We start from the raw sequence: 12,500 nt of genomic DNA, 5'->3' as shown, positions 1-12,500 counted from the left end.
TATATGCCTCTCTTATCTCATCAGAAAAATTGTGCCTGATAGAAGGAAACCGATTACATTTTCGAAATCAGCGGACAAAACTACGTATTAAACACCACATAAAATCCCTGATGAAAAATTGCTGTTGACCAGTGTTATCTTTGTTATTATCATTATTGTTATTATTATTATTATTATTATTATTATTATTATTATTATTATTATTATTATTATTATTATTATTATTATTATTATTATTATTATTATTATTATTATTATTATCATTATCATTATTATTATTATTATTATTATTATCATTATCATTATTATTATTTTTATTATTATTATTATTATTATTATTATTATTATTATTATTATTACTGCTCTTCCCCAGTAGTAGCTCTACTGTAAAATTGATAAATCCCCAAACCCTAAACCCCTCCACCCTACCCGCCAATCCTCCACTTACATATATACAGTGCATGTACATACATAGTATGTATATATGTGTGTGTGTATGTATGTATATATAGATGTGCAGGTATATACATATATATGTGCGCATAAAATAATAATGACAATATAAAAAAAAAGACAAGAATGATAAAAAATATAAATAAAAATAAAAGACAACACATGATAAACACACATTACACATATTACATGGCAAACACACATTACATGGTAAATTAAAAGCCAGTCCCAAAATCGGCAAGGGCCGCTGGGACAAAAAAAAAAAAAAAAAAAAAAAAAAAAAAAAAAAAAAAAAAAAGGACGGACACACTTGGCCTTAAATTGCAACAAGAGGACGTAGTGTCCCTCATCTTGTCAGCGCATCCACTCTTTTCAGTAGAAAACTACTTCTTGGAAGAATTTTCGATTGTTCACGTGATATTCTCCGACCTGCAGAATGAAAGTCCTATGTGCCTTGCTCATGTCCTACCTCGTCTTGGTGGCGGGTAAACACCTTAAAAGTGGTGCTGCGAGCGGAAGTGGCGGCGCTACAAGTACTAGATTCTTCGGAGGACGTCCCCATCATGCACAGGGCCTTCCCTTTGGGTCACCTGGAATAGGAGGTGCTGGTCACTTCGGAGGGAGACCCCATGACGGAAGACCTCCTTTCGGTCACCAAGGCGTGGGTCACGGGATTGGCGGTGGAATTGTTCCTCCTGTCGCCTCCAGTAGCAACTGCCGTTACTGGTGCAAGACTCCTGAAGGAGCGGCCTACTGCTGTGAGAGCAGCAACCAACCAGCCGACCCCATCGCCACGCAGATCGTCAAGCCTGGTCAGTGCCCACCCGTCAGACCCGTGTGCCCACGCATCTTCGGACCTCCCATCACCTGCTCGAATGACGGAGCTTGCAGTGGCGTGGACAAGTGCTGCTTCGACAGGTGTCTTGGTGAGCACGTGTGCAAGGCGCCTCTTGGATATGGACGATGATAATCTTTTAAAGTAGCTCATCATAAGAAGCTTGGGGCCTCACCCGAGGCTTTTGCTCTGCATCATCAATCAATCCAACCTATTTATTTCATAGTTATGGAGACGATACAACGTGCGTTTATGCATAATCAAAAGATACATATTTATTTTGAATAAAAATCAAACTCGTATCATGTATATTTGTAACCTCTTATTTGAAACACGGATTCTATGTAGGTACAAAAATCAATTTCCTGTCTTGTCATTAGAGACCCATGCTCAATAGTTAATGGCATCTTGAAGCACGGCACAGTACCTCTTGACCTCAGCTTTTGTCAACACTGACACAGTAATGAGCTCTGAAGGCTGGGAGTTTCTAACAATGAAAGAAAATCATCTAATGAGTTATCTTATTTTCTTTCTGTGACTGTTACCAAAGAGTTGGTCGAGATTGTCGCTTACCCTGTGTAGAATGGGAAATTGTCTCGACTAAATGAAATTGGATACTATTTGTATCACGTTAGTTGGCAATTGTATACTTTTCATTGATTTGGTGGAGTTAATTTGGTGGACATTTTGAAAGAGTTTGTCACAAGTAGATTAAGGAAAACTGAGATGTTATTCTTAATCTGCTTGTTCACGTTTTGACTGACCTGTGTTTGTTTGTGTGTGTGAGTGTGGTTGTGTGTGCGTGTATGTACGTGTGTGTATGTATGTATTTTTATGTGTGCGTGGTCGATCGTGCGCTTGGTCGTGGACTCTTCACAAAGGTACTTTTCAAATCTTTTAGTTCCAGTGACTATTATGCGGTCACCATTGAACAGAATAATTGATACGGAAATTTCATTTTACTTTTGGACATGGTCATTGTATCATTTTAAAAGTTTGAAGAATTTTATGTATTACTTGGATAATGTTCCTTAAATATTTGTCATTATTTCCATAAATTCTATGTTATTCAACATGTACCCTTAGGTGCGAAACCCTCTTGTAGAGTATTTTAACACAAGAAGAAAACGTGTATCAACTCCTTATACCTTCTTTCTTCAATTCGCTATTCATATCTTCGGATTTTCTGACCCTGTCCGATAATCCTAACCTAATATGATTTAACCTATCCTAATCTAACCTAGCCTAATTCAACGTAACCTCCCCTCCCCTAACATCCCCTAACCTGAGCTTAAACCTAAACATAGGTCTAACCTTAACCCAACTAAACAATATGCACTACCATCTCCCCCATATGAACAATGCCACCATCTTCCCGCCCCCTTGAGTGGAGGAGTGTGGAGGAGTTTCTTTTGCGACTTCAAGGTGTCTCCTCTGGAATTCCTTTCTTGTCCGTGCCTGGGTTCCCCACACCTACGCTATTGCCGAAAGAACTTTTTTCGTCCTCATTTGTCATTATGTTTTCCCAGACCGGGATGTCTAATTCGTTCTTTCTTGGTGAATTATAATTATTGTTATGTATATAATAGTGGATTTGCATTTTTACAATCAAATTACCATTAGGAGTCGTATGGGAATGGTTATTATTATATATATTTTTTTCATCTTGATCCCAAACGGGAGACTCCTGGTGTTGGACTGAGAATCACCGTCGGTTGGGCCAGGAGGCAGCCGCCGCTGGGAAGAGGACCACCTACCACGAAATAATCGACCCCTGCGGTGGTTGAAGGTGATCAATTGGACAATGAAATTGTAGTGCCAATTATCATGCCCACATGGCACCAAGGGAAGCTGAAGAGGACGAGTCATAAGGGGTGGGATAGAAGTGGAGTTGAAGGAGGAGAGGAACGAGAATGGAATTGTATATCATTACGAGGGTAGATCTGTCAACAATCATAAAAAGGAAAGAAAAAATGCTGTGAAAATGAGAAGTTTATGGTAGCAAATTTGATCCAAGTGCTCGAAGAGTCAGGTTTAATAGAAGTTAACGGTATTTATCATTATAACTGATGTATTTTACAATACGCTCACGAAGGGACTTCCAATGTGCCGTTCCATCTAAGATAATTATAATTAAACTTATGCACGCCAGGATAGACAATCATATCACACTACGCACACATTACTAAATTGTGATTTTTATCAATATAGTAACTTCGACAAAAACACTACTTTACTTGTGACATGGTAAACTACATATCTAAAAGAATGAGAGGCCTTGATTCGACTCCCGGTAAGTGATAGGCAAGAGACCAAGCCACACTTTCGCGACTTTTCAACCTTTCCCTGCCATGGCAGGCATTAGAGATAGAACGGAACAGTGCTGCAATTCAGCGCTAATGCCAAGGCAGTATGATCGATTTGAATACACTGGCTTCAAATTGCGTTCACAGCTATGTGTGTTTAAACAGGCCCAAAACTCAAGATACTCTTCTCAACGTACAGACCCCTTTTCGAAGTCAGATTAAGTCACAGTTATGAAGTAGAAAGACTGTATCATCTGCAGAGTACCAAGATGGCCGAACGCATGCTCACGTGAGTGTGCTTGCACATATACAGGCACAACTGCGAATGCGAGTGCGTGTGTAGATGTGGGTACAAGTGCGCATGTACCTTTGCGTAATTTCAACAGGAACATTGGAAATGAACCTGTGCTCCCGATTGAATTTCGCAAACCATAGCTGGGGAACAACCGAGGATGATGACGTTAGTCAAAAAGCCGCTTTGAACTCTGAGCAAAACCGGGGGAATCCCGCTCCATTCCATGCGAGCTAGCGCACGAAGAGGACGAGGGAGGAAGGGAGGAGGGAGGGGTGAATAGCGTTGCACACTATATAAGCCACCGCAGACGTGGACAGACACACTTGGTCTTAGATTGCATTAAGAGGACGTACAGTGTCCCTCATCTTGTCAGCGCATTCACACCTTTCAATAGAAAACTATCTGTTGGAAGATCCTTTGACTGTCCACGAGATATTCTCTGAACTGCGGAATGAGAGTCCTGTGTACCTTGCTTTTGTCCTACCTCGTCTTGGTGGTGGGAAAAGACCGCAACGCCATTAAAAGTGGTGTTGCGATCGGAAGTGGCGGCGCTGGAAATACTCGATTCTTCGGAGGACGTCCCCTTCACGCACAAGGCCCTACGTTTGGGGCTCATGGACTAGGAGGTCACGGCCACTTCGGAGGAAGACCCCAATTCGGAAGGCCTCCTTTCGGTCACGGGATCGTCAGTGGAGTTGTTCCTCCTGTCGCTCCCAGTAGCAACTGCCGCTACTGGTGCAAGACTCCTGAGGGAGCGGCCTACTGCTGCGAGAGCAGCAACCAACCAGCCGACCCCATCGCCACGCAGATCGTCAAGCCTGGTCAGTGCCCACCCGTCAGACCCGTGTGCCCACGTATCTTTGGACCTCCCATCACCTGCTCGAATGACGGAGCGTGCAGTGGCGTGGACAAGTGCTGCTTCGACAGGTGTCTTGGTGAGCACGTGTGCAAGGCGCCTCTTGGATATGGACGATGATAATCTTTTAAAGTAGCTCATCATAAGAAGCTTGGGGCCTCACCCGAGGCTTTTGCTCTGCATCATCACTCAATCCAACCTATTTATTTCATAGTTATGGAGACGATACAACGTGTGTTTATGCATAATCCAAAGATACATATCTATTTTGAATAAAAATCAAACTCGTATCATGTATATTTGTAACCTCTTATTTGAAACACAATTTCCTGTCTTGTCATTACAGACCCATGCTCAATAGTTAATGGCAACTTAAAGCACGGCACAGTACCTCTTGACCTCTGCTTTTGTCAACACTGACAAAGTAATGAGTTCTGAAGGCTGGAAGTCTCTAACAATGAAAGAAAATAATCTAATGAGTTATTTGCATTTTTTTCTGTGACTGTTACCAAAGAGTTGGTCGAGATTGTCGCTTACCCTGTGTAGAATGGGAAATTGTCTCGACTAAACGAAATTGGATACTATTTGTATCACGTCAGTTGACAATTGTATACTTTTCATTGATTTGGTGGAGTTATTTTGGTTGACATTTTGAAAGAGTTTGTCACAAATAGATTAAGGAAAACTGAGATGTTATCCTTTATCTGCTCGTTCACGTTTTTTCTGACCTGTGTTTGTTTGTGTGTGTGTGTGTGTGGTTGTGTTTGCGTGTATGAAACAATGGTCTCAAACTGTCCGGAAATAGATTCAACTTTGCCAACCGTGTAGTTAATGAATGGAATAAACTTCCTGCACAGGTAGTGCAATGTAGTTCAGTTCGAAGCTTTAAGAATCATTTAGATAAATACCTAAGTAAGATGCTGTAATTATTATAATTTATGTTATATTATTTGTTTTTGTTTTGTTATAATTTGTCTGTCTGATTTTCATTTATTATTAGTTATATGTCAATTTATTATCATTTACTATTTACCTGTTTGTTTTGTTATTCAACTATACCAATGCATTTATTTATGTATTTTAATTGTTATTTACATTGTTATAGTTTTAATTTATTATTAATTTTTTTTTTTTTTTTTTTTTTTTTTTTTTTTTCTTTTTTTGCATCCGACCTAGATATGGATCAAAAGGTCTCCTGTCGGCATGCTTTGCCTTTGTAATCCTTTGTAATCCTTTGTATGTGTGTGTATGTATGTATTTTTATGTGTGCGTGGGCGATCGTGCGCTTGGTCGTGGACTCTTCACAAAGGTACTTTTCAAATCTTTTAGTTCCAGTGACTATTATGTGGTCACCATTGAATAGAATAATTGATACGGAAATTTCATTTTACTTTTGGACAAGGTCATTGTATCATTTTAAAATTTTGAAGAATTTTATGTATTACTTGGATAATGTTCCTTAAATATTTGTCATTATTTCCATAAATTCTATGTTATTCAACATGTACCCTTAGGTGGGAAACCCTCTTGTAGAGTATTTTAAGACAAGAAGAAAACGTGTATCAACTACTTATACCTTCTTCGTCAATTCGCTATTCATATCTTCGGATTTTCTGACCCTGTCCGATAATTCTCTCTTTAAAGTTCAGATTCAAACATTATCTTTAGAAGTACTTAAACAAGGATGTACCTGGCTGCATTAGATTCAGTAAAATTCCTTCCTGTCGGGTCCTTGAGACTTTGTGATGGTCAATTACATGGGAGTTATCTTCTGAATTGATGATACCATAGTCCCCAAACCCCTTGTTACTGTCCTGTACAATTTTTCCGAATATTCACTTTCTTTTCTCACCTACCCTGTGGTGGGGGGAAAGAATGCTGCCACCAAGTTTTCCCATTTGAGTCGTACGAGGTGACAAAAAATTGGATGGGGATAGGACTAGGAATCCTACTACTTGTAGCCCCAGAGGGGACATTCCTAAAAAAAGTAAAGGCATAAGAGGGTCATAGGAAGTACTTTGTAAATATCTCTTAAATTCATCATACATCGATTAATTTATAGTGCCCTCCGAGCAGCTTATATAGAAGGAATTCCTTAATCTAAAAATGTCTAAACCTTAGATACATAACGAGTTAAAATGCAAATTTTCTTCCTGTGAGAAAATTGCCCAATTCTAGCTCCAGAGCCAAAAATTATAATAACTAAATCTAACCAGCCTAATCCTAAGGAGAAGTCAGTTTTAAGTAGACTTTTGCTCCCAAAAAGTGTCACTATTTTTTCAGATTTTTTCATCTTTATTTCCAAATTTTAGGTGGTCTACTCTACAAAACTTGAAATGTGCTATAAAAATGGTTACGATATTACACCCTAATGCATACATACATACATACATACATACATACATACATACATACATACATACATACATACATACATACATACATACATACATACATACATATATATATATAAATATATATATATGTATATGTATATATATGTATATATATATATACATACATACATATATATGTATATATCTATTATAATAAAGTAGTAGCCTTTGTCTGTCTGTCTGATTGTTTATTTGTTTGTTTGTACACGAACTCCTAGGGTTTAGAGATAGACTCCCATAACCATATATATTCTGATACCCTATCACTCCAGGTACTTGGATAACTACATTTCATTTCGAAAAAAAAAATGGTTAGGGTTAAGGGTTAAAGTTAGGAGGTTTATGTAGGAGGTTTATGTAGTATCCCCTGAAGTCGCGTAGTATTTGTTGTGACTTAAGAATTAATATGATTAAACAAACCATTGTATGTATCCATAAATACTATTTACATTTGTGAAATTAATGTTGCCACGAACCATGATAGCTTTTGTAAGAAGAAAGCATGTTTATGGAAAATGATTGTATAATTTTACCAAATGTTGAAATATTGGTTATTTTTATTTAATTTTTGTGCGGGCGGAAATAGTTCATTCACAAACTCCTACGTTTTTGCAGATAAATCCCTATAACTTTATTTATTCTGAAGATAGATAAACTAGAAACATTTCTTCACCTTTAAGCTGTAGAGATTTATTGTCAATCCACACACGCACACACATGCACATACACACGCACACAAAAGAATATGTACACATGATATTTGTTTGTGTATGCATATGTTTTCTAACTAGGGTTTCTCAACTTCGGGAGGGGGGTTGCACACCTGGGAGGGGGAGTATTTAAAGCTATATTTATTTAAAAATATATATATATTTTTTGGTTAGGGAACACGCCACTACTGTAGTCCCCCCTTAAGTTATTATTTTTGTAACATAAGAATCAATATAATTAAACAAACCATTGTATGTGTTCATAAATATTATTTGTATTTGTGAAATTAATGTTACCACAAACCATGATAGCTTTTGCAATAAAAAATCATGGAAATGTAAAATGATTGCATAATTTTACCAAATGTTTAAATATTGCTTACTTTCATTTCATTTTAGTGCGGCGTAAATTTATTATTTACAAACTCTTGCTGGGTTTTTCCAAATAGACCCCTATAACCATAAATATTCTGAAGATAGATAAAGTAGATACATTTCTTCACCTTTTAGCTGTAGACATTTATTGTCTATCCACACACACACACACGCACGCAAAAAATGTGCACATGACATTTGTGTTTGTATATGCATGTATTTTCAAACTAGGAGTGGGAGTGTTTAATGCTATATTTCATTTAAAATATTTTGGTTAGGGTTAAGGGTTAAAGTTAGGTGTGGTATGGTTAGGTTAGGGATTGTTCACGAACTCGCAGCAACGCGCGGGGAATTGTCTAGTATAAGTATATATATATATATATATATATATATATATATATATATATATATATATATATATATATATATATGTGTGTATATATATGTATATATATGTATATATATATATATATATATATATATATATATATATGTATATATATATATGCTCACTTCCAGCCTGCTGTCACTCTCTCCCCTTGTACATCTCATCACCTTTCATTTGCCCACATTTATCTTCAGCTTTCTTTTTTCACACACCTATTCAAACTATGTCACTAACTTCCTGAATCCCTCCTCTGATCCTGCTACAAGCGCAGTGTTTTCAGAAAACAACAACTAGGTTATTTCCCACTTTTCTCCATTTTCTTTAACTATCTCCAACTCCTGACCCACCACCCTTGCATTCAGCTCTCGCACCACCCCTGACGAAGTCCAACCATTACCTCAAATCACTCACTCTCTCAATTTCTAATCCTAACACAAGCCCTACTACTCTCATAAAAACTCTTGACTGCTCTTAAAAGCTTTCCTCCTATCCCATACATCTGCAGTACCTCCCACATTACCTTCCTGTCTACCCTGTCGTAAGCCTTTTCCAAATCCATAAAAGCCCCAAAAATATCCTTAACTTTTCATATATATATATATATATGTATATGTATATATATATATATATATATATATATATATATATATGTACGTATGTATATATATATATATATATATATATATATATATATATGTATATACATATATACACGAGTATGAAACACGTGCGTGTGTGGATATATTTGCCTATGTAGCAACTAAGTGAACCCCTCGTCAAACTCTGAAGACTTTACATATTTTGAACCCTGTTTCCAGGAAATATCTGTTATGACGTAGAACAGAAAATCCCCTGGAGTAGGAGGTGAGGCAAAGCGGAGGGGATACCAGTTCTCTAAAACTGAGAGTAGCAAACGGGGAGGTGAGGAAGGGGGTGGAGGGAGGGAATAGTTGGACCGGTATCCGATATATAAGCAAAGGCGGGACGAGAGCAGACACACACGACCTTCTAGTTTCATCTGCGCAACACAGCGAGTAAACAGCCGAGCATCATATACGCCTTATTTTCCCGCAGAAGTTTTCCTTGTGAAAGGTTTCTACTCTGCTAATCACTGATCTTCATAATGAAAGTCCTGTGCGTCCTGCTCATGTCCCTCGCCTTGGTGACGGGTAAGAAATTCAAAGACGACAAGGGTAATGCTGCGAGTGGAAGTGGTGGAGCTGCAGGTACTCGATTCTTTGGAGGACATCCCCCTCATGCACAAGGTCCTCCCTTCGGAGCCCCTGGTCTTGGAGGTACTGGTCACTTCGGAGGGAGACCCCATGTCGGAAGACCTCCTTTCGGTCACCAAGGCTATCCCGTATTCGGCGGCGTCGATCACGGGATCGTCGGTGGAGTTGTTCCTCCTGTCGCCCCCAGCAGCAACTGCCGTTACTGGTGCAAGACTCCTGAAGGAGCGGCCTACTGCTGTGAGAGCAACAACCAACCAGCCGACCCCATCGCCACGCAGATCGTCAAACCCGGTCAGTGTCCACCAGTGAGGCCCGTGTGCCCACGCATCTTCGGACCTCCCATCACCTGCTCAAATGACGGAGCGTGCAGTGGTGTGGACAAGTGCTGCTTCGACAGATGTCTTGGTGAGCACGTGTGCAAGGCGCCTCTAGGATATGGACGATGAAAGGCTAAGGTCTCCTTCCCAATCTTCTTCTCTATAATTTTGTACAAAAAAATCTATTTATTGCAAATAAATTGTTAATTACATTCACTATCTTTGTTGTAACCTTCAAATCTAACCTACGAAATTCCTGGAACCGTGAAAGTTTATTTCCTGACTGATGTTTCTTGTAAAGTTAGTATGAAAGAGTGTGCCCCAGGAAGTGGTCAGCTATTACAGCTAAAGTCCTCCACCTTTGTCAGGGGCTCGTGGCGGGCACCGATAGTCACCTAAGGTCATGTTGGGGTCATTTTGATTTCCAGTGCATCAGAGAAGCAAGATATCATTACAAGAGCGATGGAAACGATATCGCTTTTGAAAATAAATTAATAAATAAACGAATAAGTAAAAGACGTCGGCGGAGGGCATTCTCTCCAATCACCTTTGCAACTGAGAAGGATTTGGCTTGATTCTCAAGGGCACATAATGACCATCATTTAGTTTGGTCAGTTGAGGGAAAAAATGATGAAGACAACGGATCTTAATTGTTGTAGTTAAGATTTACTCGATAATGATGCCAACTATGATCGACTATTGGTCAGGCATCATTCTCTACTAATCGGAGTGCTCAACTTGTTATTTTCTTTACACACCAGCGGCCATTGTCCCCTACATAGATTTTGTTGTGAATAAATTCAGACTGGTTCTTCCTTTAGTTCTCTGCTAATGACTGTGTCCAATAATTCCCATTATTTTAAAACTCGAACCTCAACTACCCAAATCTAAGAAAAACCAAACCAAACCTAACGTAACCTAACTTTACCTAACGTAACGTACTTTAACGGACCCTAACATAACCTAAACCTGACGTCCCTTAACCTAATCTAAACCTAAGCTAAACCCAGTTGAACAATATCCACTTCAACCTCGCCCATACGAACAATCCCACCCACCTCAGCCAAACCTGAAGTAGTCACGTGGTTGGAAGGGAATGGAAAGAATTTCTTTATTGATTTCGAAGCCTCTTCTCCCCGTCCTCTGGGCCTGCCTGATGGGAAACTTTGGAAAGTTTCGTGGATATAATTTTAAAGTTGGGAGCCTGTGAAGAAGAAAATAAGCTTACTTCTGGTCGTGAGAGGATCGGGGAGAAGGAGGAGGAGGAGAAGGAAGAGGAGGAGGAGGCGGAAGAGGAGGAGGAGGAGGACGAGGAGGAGGCATTGGATTCGAATGAGGCTGGGACTGAGTTGAACGAGAGACAAAAAACCGGGTTTGCCTCAGGCTTTGTCGACACCGAGGGTGATTTCAGCGCAAAACAGATGCATGATTCAGAATTTTTACTTTTTGATAATACCAACCAATTTTATTTACTGGATATGACGGTAACGACAATATTTCTATTTAAGAAAAGATGCAGTACATTTCCCTATCATCCTCGATACTATGTTTTTTAACATGCCAGAATGTGTACGAGAAACCACACGACCACATCGTTAAGCTCAAGTATGCAGATGGTGCTACATTCATCAACCACTCGCACCAAAGATTCTTACATTAAGGGCCATTTACACAGTCAAACACTTTGACAAACCTGGTTTGTCAGACAAGTGTTTGAAGTGATGCTTGACCGTGTGAATGGGACATTTGGTCGTCAAACACGTTTGTCGAACGTGTTTGACAACCAAATACACTATTCACACGGTGAAATATCATTTCAAACACTTGTTTGACAAACCGGGTTTGTCAAACCGTTTGGCCGTCTAAATGCACCTTTAGGGTAGGTTTGGTAGTGAATACCAACAAAATAGAAGTCCACTATTAACTCACTGGCTTGAGTGCACTAATCTTAACCCCGGAAATAAATAATAGAAAGAACCGTTAAAGCAGAAATAATGCATGTGAAGTCAATGGAATATACTGAGTGCTAAATCATATCACAATTAATCTTACATCTAATACAAAAAATGTCTAACAGAGCCCTAATCTAGTAGGGGAAATACTTTACCAGTAAAAATAAAAATTACCCTCTACTCTCTCTTTTATTTATTCATTTATTTCTATTTCCGTTTTAGCACCTTTTCAAATGAATATAAACTTCCCATTTTCTAACATAAATAATCTTTACCACAATCAAGAAAATCACGGGTAGTATAAAAAATTACTCACAACTAACGAGGAACAGAGCTTGATACAAGGATGGGAGACACTTGTTAGATGAAATGCAGTAAACCAATT

General features: G+C 38.8%; 4 protein-coding genes across 4 annotated transcripts in view; 3 read left to right on the top strand and 1 right to left on the bottom strand.

The window, feature by feature from the left end:
* LOC143018997 (uncharacterized) overlaps positions 1 to 64 on the bottom strand; it is a 5,908-nt gene extending 5,844 nt beyond the window's left edge. Inside the window, exon 1 of the mRNA XM_076174702.1 lies at positions 1 to 64. This exon is cut by the window's left edge and continues 42 nt beyond it. The gene's annotated coding sequence lies outside the window, so the exon portion shown is untranslated.
* The window catches only part of LOC143018917 (uncharacterized), a 36,279-nt gene extending 34,706 nt beyond the window's left edge, over positions 1 to 1,573 (top strand). The window contains exon 2 of the mRNA XM_076174501.1: positions 1,056 to 1,573. Coding sequence (XP_076030616.1) covers positions 1,056 to 1,420 — 365 coding nt within the window. The 3' untranslated portion in view covers positions 1,421 to 1,573. The remainder of the gene's footprint in view (positions 1 to 1,055) is intronic.
* A 2,686-nt stretch (positions 1,574 to 4,259) lies between these two features.
* LOC143019163 (uncharacterized) lies at positions 4,260 to 5,028 on the top strand. Its single transcript, XM_076174857.1, has one exon. It carries the CDS (start codon positions 4,341 to 4,343, stop codon positions 4,863 to 4,865), a length of 525 nt encoding a protein of 174 aa, XP_076030972.1. The 5' UTR covers positions 4,260 to 4,340; the 3' UTR covers positions 4,866 to 5,028.
* Positions 5,029 to 9,631: 4,603 nt separating this feature from the next.
* On the top strand, positions 9,632 to 10,318 carry LOC143019162 (uncharacterized). Its single transcript, XM_076174856.1, has one exon. The coding sequence runs from the start codon at positions 9,738 to 9,740 to the stop codon at positions 10,290 to 10,292; it is 555 nt and encodes a 184-aa protein (XP_076030971.1). The 5' UTR covers positions 9,632 to 9,737; the 3' UTR covers positions 10,293 to 10,318.
* Positions 10,319 to 12,500: the final 2,182 nt, after the last annotated feature.

Source organism: Oratosquilla oratoria, chromosome 36, assembly GCF_046742065.1.
Source record: "Oratosquilla oratoria isolate Oo_2021 chromosome 36, ASM4674206v1, whole genome shotgun sequence".
NCBI classification, from domain to species: domain Eukaryota; kingdom Metazoa; phylum Arthropoda; class Malacostraca; order Stomatopoda; family Squillidae; genus Oratosquilla; species Oratosquilla oratoria.
Note: the sequence above shows the minus strand (reverse complement) of the source record. Positions and strands in the feature narration are given on the sequence as shown.

Bases quoted from the DNA above. Each gene is read 5' to 3' on its own strand.
- LOC143019163 (XM_076174857.1), top strand. From the start codon at position 4,341: ATGAGAGTCCTGTGTACCTTGCTTTTGTCCTACCTCGTCTTGGTGGTG.
- LOC143019162 (XM_076174856.1), top strand. From the start codon at position 9,738: ATGAAAGTCCTGTGCGTCCTGCTCATGTCCCTCGCCTTGGTGACGGGT.